General features: G+C 42.3%; 3 protein-coding genes across 8 annotated transcripts in view; all 3 read right to left on the bottom strand.

Moving 5' to 3' along the window:
• The window catches only part of LOC101164172 (CAP-Gly domain-containing linker protein 1), a 40,658-nt gene extending 28,385 nt beyond the window's left edge, over positions 1–12,273 (bottom strand). Inside the window, exons 1-14 of one of the 4 annotated variants that reach the window (XM_023960446.1) lie at positions 12,133–12,273; positions 11,098–11,247; positions 9,769–10,149; positions 9,410–9,540; positions 9,204–9,328; positions 6,534–6,735; positions 6,128–6,325; positions 3,995–4,098; positions 3,476–3,536; positions 2,987–3,091; positions 2,193–2,354; positions 1,959–2,054; positions 1,166–1,223; positions 996–1,093 (exon numbers count right to left, since the gene is read on the bottom strand). In XM_023960446.1, the coding sequence (XP_023816214.1) occupies positions 996–1,093; positions 1,166–1,223; positions 1,959–2,054; positions 2,193–2,354; positions 2,987–3,091; positions 3,476–3,536; positions 3,995–4,098; positions 6,128–6,325; positions 6,534–6,735; positions 9,204–9,328; positions 9,410–9,540; positions 9,769–10,149; positions 11,098–11,197 (1,821 nt within the window). In that variant the 5' untranslated portion in view covers positions 11,198–11,247; positions 12,133–12,273. Of the gene's footprint in view, positions 1–995; positions 1,094–1,165; positions 1,224–1,958; positions 2,055–2,192; positions 2,355–2,986; positions 3,092–3,475; positions 3,537–3,994; positions 4,099–6,127; positions 6,326–6,533; positions 6,736–9,203; positions 9,329–9,409; positions 9,541–9,768; positions 10,150–11,097; positions 11,248–12,053 lie in introns of all 4 variants that reach the window. The other 3 variants (XM_023960444.1, XM_023960443.1, XM_023960445.1) reach the window with 3 other exon arrangements.
• A 644-nt stretch (positions 12,274–12,917) lies between these two features.
• Positions 12,918–15,679, bottom strand: LOC101164419 (hydroxycarboxylic acid receptor 3-like). The gene has a single exon (XM_004074627.3). It carries the CDS (start codon positions 15,506–15,508, stop codon positions 14,528–14,530), a length of 981 nt encoding a protein of 326 aa, XP_004074675.1. The 5' UTR covers positions 15,509–15,679; the 3' UTR covers positions 12,918–14,527.
• A 124-nt stretch (positions 15,680–15,803) lies between these two features.
• denr (density regulated re-initiation and release factor) lies at positions 15,804–22,340 on the bottom strand. 3 transcript variants are annotated; one of them, XM_020707445.2, is made up of 8 exons: positions 22,167–22,340; positions 20,289–20,386; positions 20,183–20,202; positions 20,021–20,105; positions 18,377–18,457; positions 17,936–18,052; positions 17,711–17,850; positions 15,804–16,115 (listed from the first exon to the last, which is right to left on the bottom strand). In XM_020707445.2, the coding sequence occupies exons 2-8, from the start codon at positions 20,374–20,376 to the stop codon at positions 16,071–16,073; spliced, it is 576 nt and encodes a 191-aa protein (XP_020563104.1). In that variant the 5' UTR covers positions 20,377–20,386; positions 22,167–22,340; the 3' UTR covers positions 15,804–16,070. The 3 variants fall into 3 exon arrangements, with proteins under 3 accessions (XP_020563104.1, XP_004074529.1, XP_011479733.1); XM_004074481.4 differs by having other exon boundaries at positions 18,377–18,460; XM_011481431.3 differs by having other exon boundaries at positions 18,377–18,466; positions 22,167–22,339.
• Positions 22,341–22,658: the final 318 nt, after the last annotated feature.

Genomic DNA, 22,658 nt, shown 5'->3' on the forward strand with positions numbered 1-22,658 from the left:
TATCCTGCAGAGAGCGGCGAGTATCCTGCAGAGCGCGGCGAGTATCCTGCAGAGCGCGGCGAGTATTCCGCACACAGTCTGAACGACACAGACCCGATCTTTTCAAATGTGACCCAGGCCACTTGGGTATGTGGTCCTGAATCTGATACGTATCCGATCTTTACAAATGCGACCTCCGTCTGACCAGCCAGGCCACATGAATCCGACCCGTACGTCATTGATACGCTTCCCTAAATCTCTACCTCGCTGCACGCGCTCTCTCCTCTCTCTTACACACACACACGCGCGCGCGCGGCCCCAGCACATACACATCCCCATTCCACAACAGTGGGTACAGACGATCCTGGCTCCAATGCCTTCTTAAAATGAGTAGATTGTAATTGTGCTGGCTCCTTTGTGAAAATAAATGTAATAATGCAAAAAGAGCTCCGCTGTTGACAACACTGTTGTTGACATCCATTGTTAACGTTAGCTACTTCCACAAACAACGAGTTACGTTGTTCACCGTTGAGTACTCTTCTGCTCATGCGGGTCACTTCTGGGTCATTTCACGGTCACAAAGGAGATCACAAAAGTTCACGTTTAATTGGAAATGTGAACGGCCTTGTAAAAAAATCTGATTTTTTTCAAAAAATCGGAATTGAGCATTAAGCCCTGCAGTGTGAACGTAGCCTTTGTTTTCTGTCTATAGCCTTCACTTTGGTGCTTTTTTTAGAGTCCTACTCTTTTCCTTGATCCAATATGAACCTGTTATGTTTATAAAAATACTGATGTATGATATTAAGCAGTTTTTAGATGACTTTTGGGCTGGAAAACCATGACTCTATCTGCCAACCCTGAATGTGAGTTTGAGGTGAGAGAAAGGCGTCCTGCAGACAGAGTTGACATCAGACGCATCAAACTAATATTTTTTTAAGTATATTTTAAAACCAGAAGGGCTTCACTTCCACGTTGGGTTTTCAGCAGTCGGCCTCAGGACAGGTGTGTGGAGTTACCTGTGTCAGCTGCGCTCTCAGATCCGTCTCTCTGCTCCGACTCTCCTCTTTCTGGGTTTCCCGCTCCTTCTTTGATCGCTCCAAACTCTGCTCCAACTCTGCCGTTAAAAACAGAGCAGAGGCGGTTGATCGTCAGTCAAAGGCAGCAGAAGCATCTGCCGAGCGTTTACCTTCAGCCGCCTTCGCCGTCCGCCTGCTCTCCTCCTCGGAGACCTGGAGCTTCTGACTCTGAAACAGAAAAAACGCCGGCGAGTTCACGCTCATGCTGCAGCATTCCTTCATCTTGAGCTAATAAAGGAACAATGACAGAATCCAGCAGACATGTAAACGTTGTGGATGAAATCACGCCAATGTACCGGAGCAAAACACCTGATGGAGAAAACAAAGTCCATCGAGGAAAAGTCTTCGTTTCTCTAAAAAAAACAACAACACATTCTGCGTTTTCCTTTAGATTTTCTTTTGGATATCTTTTAACAGACAGTTTATTGCCTTAATCTTTATTTTGAAAGTTCGACTTTTACTTCCTGTCTGTGTTGCCCTGGGATTTGTTTCTCCTCGTTACTTCTAGTCTGCCTTTCTTTAAATATTTAAATAGTTCAGTTCCGCTGAAGGTTTAGGAAACTAACAAATTTTCCCCCAAACTATTTTAGGATTGATATACCCAAATATGAGGGTTTATAGCTAACATCAAGATTTGAAAGTGTCTTTGAAGGGCAAGAATTTGTACTAGTTCTGTTGTTTTTTTTTTACTGCATTGAATTTTATATTTTGAATTTGATTTGAGAAGAACACTTATCTCAGTTTGCCTCTGGAAACAGAAAACTAATTTGGACAAAACAGAACTAAACAAACTAATGAATTCCTCCTGCTTTCAATTTGCATTATGGCTGTGCAGAATGAAAACCGACTGTCGCTGCTTCAGGTTATCTGGGTTTTTTACAGGTTTGAGTCGGTTCTCCTCACCAGACTGGACAGCAGATCCTCCAGAGAGCTCTTCTCTTTCTGCACAGACTGAAGCTCTTTCTGTTTGCTCTCCAGGTCCACACTCAGCTCACTGATCTGTCGTGGAGGACAGTAATACAGCCGAGTATGAAGATCAGAACAAGTCCAAACCAGCCACACATCTGTGGAGCAGCGGCGAGCTGAAACCGCGCTAACGCCGGCACTTTCAGCTCCAGCAGGTGAACGGAGACCGACCTTTTTCTCCTGCGCCTGGACCTGCGAGGTCAGGCTGCCGATCTGCTTCTGCGACAGAGACGCGGCGTCCTCCTTCTGCTGGGACGCCCGCAGACGGAGCTGCAGGTCGGCCACCTCCCGCTCCAGCTCCATGATCCTGGAGCGCTCCGACACGGTCGCCACCTACGGCGGAGACGCAGGAGGGGGCATGAAGGAGGTTCACGGGGTTATACTCGCACACTGCAGTCAAATTCCTTTTATTTATTCCACCAGAAAAGAGCCTTTATGTTTTGCTGTCACCTTAACCTCTTTCAATGTCTTTCAACTTTTTTCTTATGCTATAAAATACAAATAAAGTTATTTTTGACCAGAAAAAGCTCATAAAAATCTTGTAGTTGCAAATATTTCACGTTTCTTTTGCTGTCGAATATGAGGCCCTCCAAGACTTTTATTTTGAAAATCCCATGAGAATTTACATCTTTCCTCACTCTTCTCTTTAGTTGCTTTAGACATGATTGAATAAAATAGTTTATATTTTAAATTCTTAGCGATAATTTAACAAGCAGATCCTTTTGTTTTTTAAACCTTTTTTTTTTTTTACTGTTTTCATCAACGGAAACAAAAACAAAGACTTTTTTTTCCCCCTTAATTATAATTAAGCAGGAATTGTTTACTTGAGAGTTTCTGTGCGTGAGAGGAACAGGACATTTGTCCACAGCGCTTTCGTCTACAGGTCCTTCAGCAAATACATTTAATAAGCCTTTTGGGGGAAAGCGGGTCCTGCTGTCCTGCTTCTGTGGGAGCGGGGACATTACCCTAGCGTCCTCTAAATCCCTCTGGAGTTTCTCAGCTTTGGTCTTTTCATAGAGCAGACTCTGCTCAAGCTCCTTTATGTGGGCATGCTCCAGCCGGGTCTGCGTCTGTTAGTAAGAGAAAGCAGGAGGAGGAGAAGGAGGAGAACACACCAATGCAACACTCGCATGCCGGCTTTGACGGGAGAAGGAGGACAGAAAAAGCAGCAGCTCCCTGCTGGACGTTAGATTTCTCTACAGAAATAAAGCCTTCTTCTGCCGGGTGAGGATAAGGCACAAGCAGAGAAAAATGAAGAACAGGAACAGCTTTTAGAAACAGGCAGGATGAAAAATGTGGGAATGAAATATAATTAGAGCTTAAAGAAAAGCTCAAAATGAAGAAAAAGTTCTGTTTCAGAAAAAATAATCAACTTTTACATTAAAAAAAGGATGGAAAGTATAGATTTAGGATGTTTGATCATTCAATGAAAATAAAGTGATGCTTCAGGTTACCTCCAGGTCTCCTTTGGTGATGCACGCCTCCTCCACACGAAACTGCAGGTCCTCCACCTTCCTGTCAGACGTCGCAGTAGAGACCATCGTCATTCAGAGGCGGCAGCAGCTGCAACAGCTGCAGCAGGCCTCTAGAAAGCTAGAAAGGCCCACTCCGATAAAAAAAAAGAGGTGTTTTTGGTGTTTTTTTGGTGTTTTGTGACATTTCCAAGTTTTTCTTTACTCAAATCACTGTGAATCAGGAGCAGACGACACAGTCTCCCTGCTCCAGGCTCTCAGTAATGGGAAGGGGAAAGGGGGCGGGGTTGCTCTGTGCCAACATTCCCGCCCACAACTCAACTTCTAATGAACTCCTGCCTTTCTGTAGACATAATGTCCTAAAAAAAAAACTCAAGTTTTTCTGATTTTGGCTAAAAACGTCATAATCCTCCTTGAAGGACCACTGGCTTTGAAAATAGACCAGAAGATGATCGAAGTGGGACTTTAATGTGGGGCCAAGGAGGACATGGGACCACCCACCTCTTCTCCTCCTCCAGCTGGTTGAGCAGCTCCACTTTGTCTCGATCTGCTGCCTCCACCAGCGAGCGCAGCTGGTCCAGCTTGGCCTCCATCTCCACGGCGTACTAAATCCACAGGAAGAAGATGTCGGCTCCTTTTCATGTTGAGTCTGAGCTCAGATCAATGACTTTCACAGTTTCTTTCTGCCCACAGGTGACGTTTCCCTTCAGAGCTTCTGTGAGGTTTCCACCCTTATTTAGCCCATGTCATCTTTCCCTCCTCCAGTTTGAGTCGCCGTCTTTTCTTAAGAGGAACTGGACATAGCTGCAGTTACAGTTTTTTCTGGTCTGTATGGAACTCAGTGAGGGCCAAAATTAGAAGGTTTTTTTTTTTTTTCCAGACCAATTTATGTAAAAATGTTGTTTTTTCCTGAGATAATGACACAACTGACCCTAATTTGTCTCATTTTTCCTAATCTTTCCCTGTTATGTGTGTTTGTTATAGCTAACGTGCCAAAATCACACAAACTCATGATGTCACAGACTATAAAATGGCGTCAGAACCAGAAAGTGAAATCCCACAGAAACGGTCTTAACTCAGCGCAGATGTAGTGCGAGTTAAAAATCTGCAGCAAGGATGAAGAGATTCGACAAAACCTCTGGGCTTTACAAAGACACGTTTTCATATGGGGTCAAATCAGGATAAGCTTAAAGTGAAGGAAAAAATATATAAATGAGAAAAATACCGTTTTAAGCTCGGAAGTACATTTAGCAGAAAAATTGAAAATAAAGTCATTTTGAAAAATTATATTTCTTCAATTTGAAAAAAAAACTTGAAATCAGAACAACTAGCCTACCAAATTAAATAAAATAACGGTTATTCTGCTGTTTTAAATTTTCAATTTTTGTTTTTTCATTTCTCCCATACTTTCCTTTCACTCCTCAATTTTCAGTTTAAATTTATTTTTAAAGTTACACGGGGGTGTGGCTATGATCCCATTGGCTTCTGGGACTTGAGTGACATCGGGTGACAGCTTATGCTGATGTCATTTCCATTACGGTAGCTATAATGCTCTCATATTCACTGCATTTGCTGAAATGACCTTTCTGACTGAAAATAGAACTTCAGCAATATTTGAAAAACTATTACTACTAACAAAGAAAAAAAATATTTTTAAGACTAGTTATTTTAAATCAACTCTGGCAGTTTTTTTTCCTTTCTTTTTTTTGTGTATATCTATATTGTCAGTTTCTAATATATATATATTATTTACTTAAGTTTGTATTTTCAACAGCAGTTAGAAATAATTGTGCCTAATACATATTTTGTAGTTGTGTTATGTTCTTACACTTTACTTTTATAATGTTATATTTTTTTGATGTATTTTTCAGGCGTTCAATTAAAAACTAATTTAAAAAAAAGTAATGCTCTTCCAAATTTTGTACAGCAGATGAGGGATGTCACAGGCCACAGACGCTGTTCTGGAACAGAAGTGATATAACTTCTGTCACAAGAAATCGTTCCAAAAAACAACAACATATTTTTGGGGGTAAAAGTTTTAGGTTTATAGTTTTTCCAATTCTTTTGTATTTCTTCAATTGTACTTTTTTCGTTCAAATTAAAATTAATTTACAGCTATTTCTTATTTACCCTATTTTTCTAATTTACTTTTTTTTTCAAGTTCAAATTTATTTTTCTAATTTACAGCTTAGTTTTAAATTCACATATTTTTTTTCTTCAAAATTTACTTTTTTTTTAACAAATCAACTTTTTTTTCTCGAATTAACAACTTTTTTTTCTCAAATTAACAACTTTTTTTTCTCAAATTAACAAATTTTTTTCTCACATTAACAACTTTTTTTCAACTTGACTTTTTTCTTTTCAAATTTACAGCTTGTTTTTCAAAAATTATATATATTTTTTTCAAATTAACAACTTTTTTCTCAAATTTACAGTTCTTTTAAAAATATTTCTTTCAAGTTGACAATGTTTCTATATAGTTCAGACCTATGTTGAAAATCTTTTTTGTCTTTTCAAATGTACAAAATCAAATTTTCAGATGAACTTTCTGTTTTTTCCTCACTTTAATCTGAACCTGATCTGACCTCCGTATTTTCAGCTGATGAGATTTCAGGATTTTCTTTCAGACTCCACCTGTTCCCGGCCTTTCCTCAGCAGAACCAGCTCCTGCTGCACCTCCCCGGCGTGGCTGGTGGCCTTGGCGACCTCACACCTCTCCAGGTCCCTCTCCACCAGCAGCTGCTCGATGTGCTGCTGCTTCTCCTTCAGCGCTTCCTGCAGCGCCGTGGTGCCGGAGATCTTACGGGCGTACCGGGCCGACGTCTCTGTGAGCTGGAGAGCGGCACAAGCGGCGTTGGCTGATGTCACCACACTCTGACGCCCTCAGCACACACCCTTAGGCAAATCGAGCTACGCCGCAAAATTACTTTTAACTATTTTTTTAAAAGGTAAAAATTAAAAAAAATTAAAATGTGTGTTTCTTTTATTTAAAGTCAAACTCCAAAGGCTGCAGTGCTTCTGCTCTGAGTCTGGGCCTCACCAGTCCCGCCCGGCTGGGTTTGCCGCTGATGGAGGAGGTGGCGGAGCTGAGCGAGCTGATGGAGGAGGCGCTGGGACTCCTCCTGAGCATGGATCTCCTCCCTGACCTCATGGCCTTTGTGGGGGTGGTGCAGGGGAACCCGATCCGCGTCACCTTATGGACCGGTGCGAACAGGCCGAACCGGGGCAAACACTGGAAGTACCTGGAAGGAAAGAGTTTAACCAAATATTAGTGCATCCTTTTTTTTAGCTGAATTTGTTTTTTGTTTTGTTTTTTCAAAGAAAAGTCTTGATTTCCGTTGACTTTTTTTTCCTGTGTTTTTAAAATTGTACCTTTGTATTTGTAATTGTGCCTATTCTTTTGTTTTAATTTGGCATCTCTTGAGCATTTTGTGTGATTGTTGTGACACAAAAAAGTTGTGAATAAATTCAATAATCATTTTAAACTGAAGGCTGCAAGACGAAACAACATTTTGAGGCTAAAGTAGATTTTTTTATTCAGTTACTGAAGAGCAATCAGTCGCATAAGAAAAGCACAGCTTTGACTAAATTCCTTTTCAAACTCTATTTTTCATGTTTGTGAAAGACCAACGGTCAAACTTAAACAATCACACAATAGCAGCACAATTTGTAAGTTTTACTGTACTTTTTTCAAAATAAAATGTTTTCTTTATTTTCAGAAAGAAACACGTTTTTCAGTCTAGTGTGGGTTTTATTTAAACGTGTCTGCTGGTCGCCAAGCTTTGAATTGAGTTTCTTTTAATTTTTTTTTTTACTAATACTTAATTAGAAGTTCCATTTTTTCTTCTTACCTTCCTTTTATTCTGGAATTAAATTTTAACATTCAATACACATGAATGCTCTAATTTCCATAAGTGGCCAAATTATGTACAAATATAGTTTTTTCTACACTAATTGGGTAAAAAAACTGTCTTGACTGCATGTACTGTGTGAACCAAATGGAAAAATGGGTTAAAAATCTGCAACAAGGATGAAGAGATTCAACCAAACTTCCTGATTCACGTTTTCATATGGAGTCAAATCACAATAAGTGAATGAAATATATTTAAATTTGAAATATTCTATTTTAAACTCAAAAGTGCACGTTGTACACTTGACAAAAATATTGAAAATATATTTATTTTTTCATTACAAAATATTACCAAATTAAAAATAAACTTATTGGTAACAGCTTCAGATTCAGTTTTTGCATTAACAAAATGAAAAAAACTGAATTAAATCTAAGTGACCAACAGACAAATCGATAGGGCCTATTTTATGTAAAATTGACTTTTAGAGCTTTTCAGAGTATTATAATGTTCATTCTCTACAAAAAAACAACCCCAAATCGGTATTTTGATCTGTTCACGTATTTCTGAGTATTCCTCTAATAACCGGCTCTCTCCCAATCCATAAAAACAAGCGGGATCTCACATTGTGACATCACAATGTGAGGAACCGCCCCTTCCAGGAAGAGTCTGCGCTGTCAGCTCCGCCCCCAAGCAAACACACACACTCCCACTTTCTCCATGGAGCTAGCGGTGATCGGCTACACGCTTTCGTAAGGCTCCACAATATTCTCATCCATCTTTGCTAAAGTTCAGATGTGGTTTGTTTTCGTGGGAGAAACGCTGACCTGCTGCCGAGGCCGCCTCTAGGATGATGTCATGAAATGGGCGGCACCCACAAGGAAAGAAAGGCGGAGCCTCAGAGATCGAGTCGTCTTACTTCCGGGTTGGAAAAGAACTCATATTTAATAAAAAAACATGTTCTTTAGTGTTTCAAGGGTAGTATATTCTCATATATATGGATATAGTTTGCTCTGAAAGGCTAAAGCATAGCAGGATACAGACCCTTCAACTATTTCACCTGATGAACCTGAACACTACATTTCTTTAAACACACATGGTATATTCCCAAACAGTAAATTTACACAAAAAGTACATTCACACAGGTCCACAGACTTTTAGTCATTTTACAAGGAGAACAAACCAGCTTACCCCCACTTTTATATAGAATATGTGAAATGATCTTTAGCTGTGATTTTTATTTGAACTTGAGACACTTTATCGGTCATAAAGTTCAAGAGTTAAAGCCCCATCATCTGGGAAATTTTACACACCTAGGTGTGTCGGGAACCATGTGGTGGTTTAATGCTGAGTGTCCAGCAGGGAAGCATCGGGTCCCATTTTTAGAGTCTTTGGTATAGCCTGGATTTGAACTCACAACCTTCCAGGTCACAGGACGGACACTCTACCTCAAGGCCACTGAGCATGTCAGTATCCCTGTCACAATGGAGTGTAGATAAGAAAACCTTAATGTCGCAGCCTTTGGGTTGGTTGGCTGGAAAAATTGGAGCTTTTTGGCCGAAGTTGTGGTGATTCATTGGACAAAGTTGCCGTGTCGGCAAAAATGTGTGGGAATTGAAATGATCACAATGCGGCAAAATTCTGGAGGGACTTAAAGATCTGTGATTTCCTGTTTTTGAAAATTACAGGATTTGTTTCACTTTAAATGCAGGAAATGTCCCTCATGAAGAAAAGGCGAGGTAACCTTAAAATTGTAAACTTTTGGTTGTGAGATTCAGTTATAGCAAAATCCTCCACAGTGATGTCGAGTGAATCTGAAGGGGATGGCCCCCATCTGACCCGCGGGTCATGCGTGACCTCACCTGGCCCCGGCTACGGCGCCGTCATTCTTGCCCAGAGGTTCGTCCAGCTCCACTCCACACCAGTCTCCTTTGGCGAAGTCCGTCTCCCCCAGGAAGCGCACCACTCCCGCCTTGCTGCCGCTGACCTGCAGCACAAAGATCCAGAGCAACAACTAAACCAAACGTTCTCGCGTCAAGGCTTCCCACCTTCGACGGCTGGTGCTTACCAGCACGCGGTCTCCCAGCCGCAGCTCCCGCCTGCTCTTTTTGAGGGAGTCTGGGTCTGACAGGTTGGACGCAGACTCGCTGGAGGCCGCCATCCGGGTGAGGGCGCTCATCTTTATGCCGGTGCCCTGAGCTGAACAAACACAGAAACGTCTTCTTGGTGACGAGAAAAGAAAATGAAAAGGATTTTCAAAAATGTGGCAGACGGTCTTCAGGAGGCAAATCATCACTTTTTAGGGTAAGACTTTGCCTCAAACCTTACAGCCGTGTCAGGCAGCCACAAACGTATATTTGTGAAAATTGGTCATACGTGAATCTAAGTGGAAAAAGTGAGAAAGGTTAATCCGTTTTCTGACGTTACCCGCCGAGCTGGAGCCGGCTGGCGCCGACTCGTTGGTAGCCCCGCCCCCTTGAGCTGGACTGGCCTGCCTCCTGCTCTCCTCTTTCTCCGGCAGAGCTGTTCTCGACAGCTTTGAGGGTCTGGTGAAGATGCCCCGCCCATCCTCACACTGGAAGTACCTGACGCCGGCCACCGACCCGTCATTCTTGCCGATCGGCTCGTCCAGCACGATGCCTGCCCACTGGCCGGGCGCAAACTGTGTGCCTCCGACAAAGTGCACGTAGCCGGGCTTGTTGCCGTTGACCCAGACCCTGTCTCCGGTCTGGAAGTCTGTGCTCGCATCTTGAGATGGGGAGGTCACGGTGGTGGGGGGTTTCTCAGGAGGAGGAGCCTTTGGAGCGTCTGAAATTAGAACCGTCTTAAACTTCACTGACGGGTTAAAAAAAACAACAGCGGAAGAGTTCTGCCTTTTTAAGAAAGCCTTTGGAATTTCAGCAGGAACATCGTCTCAGGAAAACACGTTATAACCCCCCAAAAAACAACAACAACAACGTTTTAACTTCCAGGTTGAAACGCAGTTGAAAACAAAAGTAACAGGAGCCAAGTCAGATCACCAGGTAAACATTAAAATAGAGGGGTCATTCACTCTAATGCAAAGTAAGTTAAATACTTACAGTCTGGTGTCTCCGTTTTAGCTTTTGAGACTCGGGTTTTGTCCGAATTCCTTCACGACTTTCTACTTAGTGCCCTTTATAGGGCGACCCCCAGATTAAAGTGCTGCCCACATCTACAATTCCAAAATCCGGTGCCCTGGAAATTGCCCAGAAGTCTCTGCGTAAAACCAGTGTGCATAGAACGCTCGCCAGATTGGCTAATATAGACCACAATGCATTGCGTTTGAAACATTTTTGTCTCCGGCAGCCCCGTGACCCCGAAAGGGACGAACCAGGTTTAGCAGATGAATGAATGAATGATGATTTTTCATGGGAGGAAAAAGTATTTTATTGTATTTTTATAATCCCTCCAGGTTTTCATCATCAGGACACGTGGATTCATAAATAGTCCTCGTAAAATGTTCATATTTACAAATTTTACTTCAGGATATCTGTGATGTCATACTCGCTATACATAAAGTTTTAAAAAGTAGCGAGCATGGTGTCCAAACTGCTTCAAAAATCCAGGGCAATCGATAAAACTCTTTTGTTTCTTGTAGTTCAGACACAGTTTACTATCATCCCATTTGTAAAATATGGCATTAAAAAGGGGTGTGGCCTTCCATTGTCAGGTCGAAATGCATCCCATAATTACATCATGACAATGTATGAAAAAACCATAATGAGAAGTTCTTACTGGATGACGGCGATGTTCTTTGTGGCACCCCAGACGGTCGGACTATTTTACTGGGAGGTTTCAGCCCGCTGGCTTTACTGGGGGCTCCCTGTTTGTCCATGGGTGGGGGGTCCGAGGCCTTCCCCACCGCACAGTCCCAATGTGATGACGCTAGAAACCAGAGGAGCATTTAAGAACCAAACAGCACATCTGAGAGGGCTGAAGTGTAAAAAAACTCAACACTCATTTCATATTTTACACCAAATTTACAAGTAAGAGTTTTAGAAATGACTGATGCCATCCATCCATCCATCCATCTAAACATCCATCCATCCATCTTCAAATCCACCGTGAGACTGAACACTTCAATTGATAAATGTAAATGATGCTTTCAGAAACGTAGGTGTTTTCAGAACAGCACCATCTATTCTCCTTTCTTATAAAACTTAGTGACCCCCCGTGGTTTAACCCACAGAGTGATGGAAATGTGTTGAAAACTCATCCAAACAGCCAGGTTAGCCTTCACCAATCCAAGCCCCGCCCAGGCCAGCCGGGGCGGCCCGATCAAAACAACAAGCACACCTGGAGCTGTCAAACCGACGCTCCAGTCCCCGGCACCATCACGGATCGCTGTGACGCTCATAAACATGGAAATATGTGTTTTGCGTCCATAAACGCATCGTCGAGTGACGAGCCGAGGCGGGAGCGTTTTGTTTGTGTCTGGGTTCAAGAACAGGATAACTCACTGACACCCGAACGCCCCACCATCACCCACCCAGAAAATAAACCCCTCGGAGCGTCAGCTCGGCGGGATTAAACCCACAACCGAAAACCCCTTTTAGTGGCGCAGAAAAAAACTACAGTCCCCGATGGACTTCACAGCTAGCTAGCTTTAGCAAGTCAACACAGGCGGGGGTGACAAAAGACAACAACCGGACCCCGAGGTGATGTTAACGCCCACCGAGGCAGACGCTCACCGGGACCGCTTACTAGGTTTCCCCGCGTGGACCGGGAGTCAGCGGGGGTCGACGTGGGAGGGCGCGGAGTGCCTCATACCGCTACACGGGTTTCCAGACTCCAGTTTCCCTGCCCAGCCCGACCGATGCAGCCTGACGTCACCATGGGAACTGACGCTGCCTTCAGGGACACCAACACCGGCTTGTACATGACACGATCGGTCCACAGGGAAAGAAAAGTTTGTTTGTTTTTAAGCAAACTTTATTAACAGAACTTGATATCCATACTTAGCATCAGAGAAGCACAGAATGAACAGGAATGCCAAAAGAGAGAGAAAAATACACAAATTAGATTTAATTATGATTACAGAGCACATTTGAATACATCACAGCATCATAATGTTATTTCTGTTATTTCTGTATTTTGAAAAACATTTGTAATGTTTTCCTTTTTACAGTTTACATGTTTCGCAGACCGCATGTTTTTTACACTTTTGCAGCTGTATTTATTTAATATTTAATATTTATATTTATGAAAAATTATCTCATTTTTGATAATTTTTCATAATAATTTTAGTAATATTTTTAATTATTTTATATAAATGTCATTTGTGATGTCCTTTATTGATGTTATATTATTTAGATTATTTCTGAATGTCGTTTGCTGCCACAGATAAATGAAATTTCCCCATTGTGGGATTAATAAAGTCATCCATCTATTTATGTATCACCAGATATTATTCATTCCTTTTACATTTTTAACTTCGAGTAAATTGACCTAATTACTTTCAATTTCATTTAAAGAAAAATCAAAAACAATTTGCTTATAAGAAAAAGAAACACGAACAATCTGTTTTTTTATTTTGTTTTTTATTTTATTTTATTTTTTAGGGTTTAAATACATCTGCCCAAATTTACATTTGACAAAAATAAAGGTAATGGTTTCTGGATGATTATTGCAAAAAGAACAGCTGGTGTTGATATCCTTTTGAAATCTATGGGAGAAGAAGATGATCCCGCTCAATATTTTTTTAATAAAAAAAGCAAAGAAAAGTTTGCTGGTGGAAAGAAAAGAAAACAATTTCTTGTTTTAAGAAAAACAAACTGTTCACTAAAGGGAATCAAAAGAGTTTTAATGTTTAGAATTTTCCAACACTTTTTTAAACTTTCTAATCTGTAGTAAAAAAATTTTTTTAAATGTATCACATCAATCCAATTAAAAAAAGTAAAAAGCAACTCAAAAAATAGGATCAATAGAGCTAAAAAAAAATGTAGATTTACTAAAAATTTGCAAATTTTCAGAACGGAATTTTATGTTTTGTTTACTAAAGACGTCTTTTTATATCCCAAAAAATTCTGAAGACAAAAATCTCGTTTTTGTTTCATTCATGGTGACAACATGGCATGAATGAGCGTAAATGCAATTTCATTATTTTGCAGACACATTTCCATCCATCCATTTTTCCTGCCCTTTGAGGTCTTGGGGCTGCTGGAGCCTATACCAGCTGCTGTTGGGCAAAGGTGCGGTAAGTTCTGGACACATTATTAGTAAACCAAATATATATACAAGCTAATATTCATTAATGAGCGATGCATACCAGGAAGTAAATATAGGTTGAAACTTTGTACAAAATCATTGAGTAAAGCTGCGAGCGGCGTTGTTTGCCCCACAGCAATACCCACCTGTGCCATTGCCACCCCATTTTATTTCCCCACCCTGTGCGGGGGAAAAATTCATTAAAAAATGGTGGCTTTGGCTGGTTTTATCTCTGTAATGGCAGCATATACTGCCACACGCACAACAAAACAGCGCTAATCAGGCAGTGACGGTCCTTGCAGTCCAGGACTGCTGCAAGATACAATTAAAGGACGAAATTCAGGATGAAACCCTGAACAGATCAGTTAAATTAATATTTACTGTGGAGAAAAAGCATTTTAAAAAAAGAGTAACAGTGAAGTTTTCTTTAGATGTCATTTTCTTTGTGAATCTGAGAAGGATTTCATCAAAGAAACTCCCAGATCCGTGTCACGTTTGCTTTATTTCCGGCTGTTTATGCAGCACTGGTGATCTACTGAGACTACAGAGACTAATTTAGCAGCAGAGGAACAAACTGCGTCCCAACAGGAGAGTAAAAAGCAGCGGTTCAGTGAGTCGGCCTCTTTTTGGGTTCATAAAAGTCTTCACCAAAAAAATAACTGGTCTGCAATATGTTTTTGATTTAAATGCTTGGTATGAAAAAGTAAAAATTCTGAAATCATAAAGTTTCCCTAATCATATGTCTTAAATAAAAATGTGTCAGCATCAATACCACTGTGTTTGATAAACCATTTTTTAAATCTTTTGGTTTTTACTAATTCAGTGTATTTATTTCTCCTGGTGACTCGGCTTTTCATCATTTTTACGTCATGAACAGTTTCATAAATTAACTGTTTCCTTCTAAAAATCACTTCTTTTCCTGCGTCTCAAACTCACATCGGCCTCATTTTTTCGATTTTTAGATCCTCCTGCCTTCAACAGTGGAAATGTTCTCGAGAGCTTCCGGCCTGTCGGAGCGTCGCAGCACCTTGTTCAGAACCTTCCGGAAGGTTCCGCTGAAAACCGGACTGGAGAAGTAGTACACGATGGGGTTGAGGACGCTGTTGAAGTAGGTGAAGCACACAGACGTGTAGAACGCCAGGTTGGCCTCCTCGAAGTGCCGGCACTGGTCGTACCACAGCTTGAGGACCCACACGGCGACGCGAGACACGGTGCTGGGGAAAAAGCAGGTGATGAAGATGAGGGCGACGGCCAGGACGAACTGCACGGCCCGCTTGACCTTCCCCTGCCTGTCCAGGGTCTTGTTGTTCAGCTGCAGGGTGATCCTGGCGGTGCAGAAGGCCACGATGGCGGAGGGCAGGAAAAACTGGAGGACATAGAAGGCGTTGTGCCAGGTGGAGAGCGGCGTGTAGCCCATGCAGATGTTGAAGCTCTCGCACTGCGTCCGGTTGCCGCTGTGGAAGAAGTGCTGGTCTGCCAGGAGGTAACCCGTCGCGAGGAAAATCAAGAACCAGAGGCCCAGCGACACCCACAGAGCATACCCCAGACCCAGACGGTTGACCCGGTTCAGAGGGTGGACGATCTTCAAGTAGCGGTCGGCGGCGACGGCTGTGAGGAAGAAGATCCCAGCCGCGCGGTTGGCCGCCAGCAGGAAGAGGAGGATGCGGCACGCGGCGTCGCCGTAGATCCAGTTCTTCCCTCGCAGGTAGTAGTCCGCCCTGAAGGGCAAGCAGAAGAGGACGATGGAGTCTGCGACGGCCAGGTGAGTCAGGTAGACGGTGTTGGGCTTCCACTCGTCCATGTGGAAGACGAACATCCACAGCGCCACGAAGTTCCCCAGCAGCCCCAGCACGAACTCCAGGATCAGGACGGGAGGCAGGACCCGGTCCAGGACGGGGGCCTCGAAGGCGCAGCAGACGTCAGGGCGCGACTGGTTCATGCCGGGAGCGGCTGCCTCGAAACGGGTCGGTAAAGAGGCGGTGTAGCCGCCGCACCGCAACAAACCCGTGTTTGCTCTTCATGCAAACAAAAGCATCTGCTGCTCCTCATCTGTGGGGAAGGGCTGTTGACCCAAAGGAGCGGAAACAGCCGTAAACCTTATCCGACGTGGCGAGCACCTTCATTAAAACTCTATTACACAGGGAAATGGCTGCACTCCCGGGAGGGCAGGAAAAACAAGCGGCCAGAAGAAGAGGAACCCTCGTCTGAGGGGAAGGAACACCGGAGAGAAGTCATGAGGCGAAAGACGGAAATTTATTAGCCTACAGTTTTGCTTGAGTGAAGAACATTTGTGAAGGACTCTGGTCAAACCACACCTTTGGCAAACAAGAGAAAGCAGCTAGGAACTAAAAAAAAAAAAAAAATGCCAAGTGAGAGTCCAAGTCCGCAGCTTTGTATGTACAGTAAATAAAATAGGTATAAAATGACTGAACGTGTACGTTTGGCCGGGCCGCTGCTGTCGACAGGTCACATCCGCTGCTGTAAAAGTGCATATTTGGTCTTCACTTCTTCACTTCACCCAGATCATCGATGCTGTCGTCGTCCACCTGAAACCGAGAGAAAAAATAAATCAGATGTCTGAGCTTCTGCCGGCCCGGCAGGGGCTCGATACGTCCACGTTTCAAGAAAGACTCTGGGTTTTGTCTGTAAAAAGCAGATTTATTTTTCTTGGAAGTTGAAGACTCTCCTCCTTTTTCTCAATAATAATAATAATAATAATAATAATGCATTTTATTTGAATCGCCTTTCTTGCCACTCAAGGAAACTGTACATTACAGAAAATACAATAAATACATAAAATCAAGACAATAAAATCAGCCAACGGATGGATGGGCAATCATAGCAGAAAGGCAGATTTAAAGAGGTGAGTTTGGAGTCTGGGTTTACAGACGGGCAGTGAGTCAACGATACGGAGGTCCAGGGGGGAGAGAGCTCCATAGTAGGGGGGGCCGAGCGGCTGAAGGCTCCGCTCCCCATGGTGGCCAGACGGATGGGGGGGGGTACAGAGAGCTGCAGGGACGAGGACGACTGTAGAGAGCGGGAGGAAGTGTAGATATGGAGAAGATCAGATAAATAAGATGGAGCCAGGTTATGGACAGCTTTGAAGTCAAAAGAAGAAGTTTAAATTATATTGTGAGTTTGATTAGGAGCCAGTGGAGTTGCTGAAGGGGGGGGGGGGGTACGGTGGATGAGAGCGACTGAATTTTGGACCAGTTGGAGTAAACCAAGGAGAAGAGCATTACAGTAATCAAGGCGTGAAGTGACCAGACTATGAACGAAAAAGGAAGTTGAGTGGATAGTGAGGGGGGGGGGGGGGGGGCAAAGACGATTTAGTCAGTGGAAAATAGGCGGACCGAGTAATTCTGTTAATGTAGCGTGTAAAGGAGACTGAACTATTAAGAATGACAGCCAGACTCTTTACCTGAGGGGAGGGGGAACTAAAGCAGAGTCAGTGGAGAGCGTGTAATGTGGAACTTTTGAAACGGTGGATTTAGAGGCAACAAGTAATAGTTCTGTTTTATCACTATTAAGTTTAACAAAGTATTGAGTGAACTAGTTTTTAATTTCAAGTAAGCAGGAGGTTAAGGGGAGGAGGGTGGGATAGAGAGGAATTGGGTTTGCTGGAGAGGTAGAGCTGGGTGTCATCCGCATAGAATGAAAGTTGATATTGAATTTACAGGAGATGTTACCAAGTGGAAGGAGGCAAGTGATAAATAAGAGAGAACCGAGAACAGAGCCTTGGGGAACACCGGAAGAGAGAGATGAGGAATTTTAGCTGAATGAACTGAGTGGCTCCCTTTGGGTTTTTATTAACGTAGTTAGCTTTGGATTTAGCCATCAGAGATGTTTTACCACAGGTGACTGAGGGGAATGGACTTGGAACTGGACTGGAGTCAAGTAATAGATGGGTGTGTGGGACAGAATCCAGAAGTTTTTCAAAATAAAAGTTCCTTTAGAATGAAAAATTAAATAAAAAACCAAAGGTACCTCTTTTTGTCTGCAGCCCCACACCAAGTGACTCATGGACCGCTGCTCATGCAGGCGGAAAATGACTCAACTTCAAGACTCCACACGCGGAATTTGTTGTAAAAAAAAGTATAAAACGTTGGACTGACAGCTTGATTTACGACAGCGGTCTCACCTCAGGCCACTTCTCCTGGATGACGTCGATGATATCGTCTGTAAAATCTCCCTGAATGATGATTTCATCCTCCGCTGTGACTGAGGCACCACAGGAGAACTTCTGCGCGAAGAACCGCTGAGCCTCCTTAAGATCGATGTCTGCAAACCCGGAAAGTTCAGCATTGAGCTCGGAGCTGCAAAAAAACAAAATCAAAACGAAAAAAAAAAAAACTGCAAAACTCACCGAACGTCGCCAGGCCGCAAACCCGCGTCACGTATTTCTTCTTGGCTCTGGGGATTTTTGCTATTGTGACTTTCTGAGGCACCGCCTTCTTTTTCTGTTTGATCTGGCCCCTCCCACCTAAGAGGTGAAAGAAGAGTCAGAGTCACCTGAACATTTGAAGATGGACACACACGAAAGTGTATCCAAAAGGATTTATTTTTTAGAACTGGAGGAGCAGATTCTTACGGAGCCCCTAAAGGGACATTGAGAACGGGGGAAAGAAAACAATTGAAGTAAAATAAATAAATAAATAAAAAAACTAACTGGTGCTCACCAGTGAGTAATGGGGGCACACAAGATACCAGTTAGTAATTACCAGGCTGTTTTTTTTAAACTTAAACTTTTTTCTCCCTTCAATGTCCCTTTAGGGGCTCCATAGTTTCTTCATATTTGGCGACGTGCCTCTTTTTTGCTTCTTCTTCTCCTCTTCTTCACCAGCAGGGGGAGCTTCTCCAGTGCCGGACTCCTGCTTGGGGGCTTTTGCTGCTGGACCAGTGGAGCACAAGAGGAAGAGGACGACATTAAAACCCACGGTGACCCTATTCCGATAGGAGCCAGATTTACTGTTAACAGACTTTCTCCAGGTGTGGCAGGACTGATCCTGACATCCCAGATGGAGTACAACTTCACATTTTGTTTTATTTTGTGATAAAACACAGTTTATGGATACCACAGGGATCCCCTCAACCGTTTTAAACGTATCTGTGGCTCAGAGATTCGGAATTTGCAACTAGTAAAGAAAAAGTGAAGGACTTGGTCTTTAATGTACAAATTGTAATAGCCATTTAAAAACAAGAAATTAATTACAATTTAAAGCTACGAAAAGGTGCGTCAGTCAATAAAATCAAGAGATGACAATGACAAAGGAGTGTTAAACTGATCATCAATGCCTAAGTGGCGTTAATTACCCCACCCCATCCCCTTTTGACCAGTCCTCACTCGACTTCCCCCCCTCTGACAAGGTAATTTATTTTTAAAAACAACACTTTTTTTCAAAATGGTGGCTTTTCTGTTAGTTTTATCTCCATAGCAACCATTTATTTTCTGGTTGTCTGGTTTGGCAAACAGGTTTATGTCATTTTTTTTAGAGGAATCTGTTAAAAGAATTTTTTGGATTTCTTTGGCATCCGAGTTTTTTTTTTTTTTTTTGTTTGCTTGTTTTCTTTAATCACGCTCAAATTTCTGATGTGTTTATATGGTAAGTTATGCTGTTTTGTTCAGCTTATTCCAGGAATTCAAAGAGAAAGTATTCCGGTAAAAAATACGAGAGAAAAACTGGAACGCCACTTTTGGCGTTTAAAAATCCACAACTTTTAAATCAAACATTTTTTCCCCAAGTAGCTTCCCAATGATGCTTCAGGAGTCAGGAGGCGATGAATTGGAATTACCCAAGAGGAGTTTAAATTGATAGGCGGGTCTAAAGGTGATTTCTCTTTTTACATTCAAGATGGTGGCCTTTTCCTGAGGTCAGAGGTCAACGCAACTTTGGTCGTGGTGCTTTCAGCTGAGTTTCAGGCTTGCTGTCCAGACCAACACCTGGATCAAGTGGGTTCCAGAGTGGTATGGAACGGAAGCAGGAGAGCGGCCACTCTAGCAGTAGAAACTCTGCCGTTTGCAGATGACACGATCGTCTTTTCCTCATCAGCCCTCAACCTCCAGCTCAGTGTGGGAAGGGTGAGAACCAGCACCTCCGAGTCTGAGGCCTCTTCCCTGTTAGGATGGAGTCGGGACACGTCTGCTCTGACGGACGGATGCATCCGCATCGCTGGAGTATGAAGACAGCCTGAGGACAGCCATGAGCTGTGGAACAAAGCTGCATCTGTCCTCCACACTGAGGACAGGAAAACTACTCCATCAGCTTCTAACGAAAGCACAATGGCGTTTTGACCAGAAGAGTCCTCCAGAAGGGGAAGAGGAGGAGAGCGGAGGTCCAGGTTTCCTTACAGCCTCCACAACTCAGACCCGAATAAGCAGTAAACGGACGAAGTTCCACTTTGTCATTATATCAACATTATGGGAGAAATGGAGATCTTGGGAGAAACTTACCAACAGTCATCCTGGCAAAAACGTCGGGAAAATTCTTCTCTAGCCACTGCCTGCACTTGGCCGGCTCGGGCATGTACTCGCAGTACTGTGCAGAAGAACACAGATGGTTTGACGCCACGTCTGTCAGGGAAAAACACGAGCGCCGCATAAACGGAAACTCACCTCTGTTGGTAAGGAACAAACTGCAGGAAGAAAGGGGAAGCGGGATCAAAACCTCCAAGTAAACTCTGAGAAAAGCTGCGATAAATAAAAGCTCTTTGGACCGTACCTCCACAGTAAAGAACTTTCAGGGGGTACTTTGAATCCGGGTCAGCTGTTCCATGTTCTGACCCAGGTTCCATTTCAGTAGTAGCCATGACTAATTATCTGCAGAGAAAACAAATGCTAAAATTAGTCTGGAAAGCTATTGACTCAAAGAAAAATACTTTGTAAGTCTTCAAATCCTGACTTTGTGTGTTCAAATGTCAGTTCACCTTCAAAGAATCTCAATCAATAACCCAAATTAAAAGGAAAACAGTGTTCATACGCTTTTAAGATGAGTTGAAGACCCACTTTTAGGAAAATTCGGTTTTTAAAAAGTTCTTGTGGAATTTCTCTGATGACGACGGACTTAAAGAAAATAATTTCATTTCTGACTATTTAATAATGAAATTATGAATCAGATGAAAAAAAAGACGTTTTTATATTTTGTTTACGGATCACAAGCTCTGCTCCATTCTGATGAATCCACCTGCAGACAAATAGATCCGTGAACGTCTTTGTTTTCCTCGTCTAAAATGGAAACTGGATCTAATGTACGGCTGGATAGCTCTGATGTTGGTCGCCATTTTTGTTGCACCAGTAATGCTAGCTTGGGTTTGTGAGGGGCTGTAAGCTAGCGGGAGAGTGTCAACAATGGGATGATGGGATATCAGTGGAGGCTTCCTTCTAGGACCAACAGTCCCCGCCCACAACTCAAAGGGGAATTTCTAATGAACTCCTGCCGCTCTGCGAAATTTTTTTCAATTCAATTTTATTTGCATAGCCCAAATTCACAACAACAGTCGTCTCAATGGGCTTCGTGCCGGTAATTGTAAAGTGAACATACAATCAAAAGGATCATAAAAGCATAGAATTCAATTGGAGAATACTAAACTAGTACTAATACTAGATGAAAATATAGTTGGAGTAGGATTTTAAGGCAAAGAGATTCCCAACCAAGTATTGAAGATGGACATATTATTTGGAAAATACTTTATTTCGATTTGATTAGAATCTTGATTTTTGCTTAACTGGAAGTAAGTGGTGATTTCTCCAGAGTATGCTAAATTTCTGAAATCCTGTTTTTGAGGGTTTTATGAGCTGGAACCATAAATGAGGTAAAAATAAACACTTAGAGGGCCCTGACGCTATATTCTATGAAAGTAGATTTTTTTTTTGGTAATAGAATAATGAAGATAAATATACTTTGCCACGATATTCTCATTTTGTGGTGAGAAGGGACAGTATGTCTCACTACAGCTAACATTTATTATACAGGTGCTTAAAGTTTGATTATTTAACCTTTAAGAATATTGTTAGATATGAAGTCAGAATGTACTAACCTGTACATTCTGGAAGGATTATTTTCAAAATCATCTAACAGGAAAACAATATTCTTTCCTGTAATTATGGAGAAACCTCTTCACAATTAATGCTATTGCTAGCAGCCTCTTAGGACTCCTACCTTTGGAATTAAAGATTAAACACGGGGAATCCAAACAATTCAAAAACCATCTGCCACGTGAAATGGGTCTTTTTCCTTTACTGGGAGTTTTGTAATTTAACTTAAGGCCGAAGTAGACCAACCTTATGCAAAAAAAAGCTAGCCTGAGCGCGCAAAAACGTCGTCGTGATGGTGTTTTTGTCTGTGTTTTCAAAGAAATCTGACAAGAAAAGAAGTAAAACGAACACAAACTCATCTTGTGTACTTTTCCTGACTCAACTGCGTCGACTACAACGCAAACCCTAGTGAAATGAGAGCCCTTAGAGACCGCTTCCAGAGGCTCCCATTCACCACTTGATTACCCAGCTGTCACCGTTAGCCTAGCTTAGCGCGACGATCTTACCCAGAAGTCTGCGCGCATAAAACACATTTTACACTGAAAAGAAACACCCATCAACCTACCTCACACAGTTTTATCTAGATTTCCCGTATTTTCCCGAATAGGCCTCGTTGCATTATTAACTGTAGTTTGATTATTTAGTACAACATTCTCAATGTAAAAGGTTTGGCTCGCGTACTGTCAGCACGCCTCGCGGAGCTTCGTGGTTGAGTTATTACAGCGCTGGAAGTGCTGCAGCGCCACCTGGTGCTTCGGAGGTTAACTCATTTGCCTATAAACTAAAAAAATGCTAACTTGCAGGTGTCATTATTTATTAATGTTTTGTTACAAACTTTTTATTTCAGAAAATTAAAACAGATTGACAGATTTTATGTCATTTTTTGTTTATTGTTGGAGAACCTCACCTTGCTCAGAGTTGAAAATGATCTTTTGCAGATAACAGTGAACAGAAATGTTAATTATGGGTATTGTCCCTGTTCAAATCATTGTTTATAAAAAATCCAGTGCTGCTCAGCAGGTGAGGCCGGGTCAAATCCGGTCGGTGTAATTTTGAA

This window comes from Oryzias latipes, chromosome 12 (genome assembly GCF_002234675.1).
Source record: "Oryzias latipes chromosome 12, ASM223467v1".
Lineage (NCBI taxonomy): Eukaryota > Metazoa > Chordata > Actinopteri > Beloniformes > Adrianichthyidae > Oryzias > Oryzias latipes.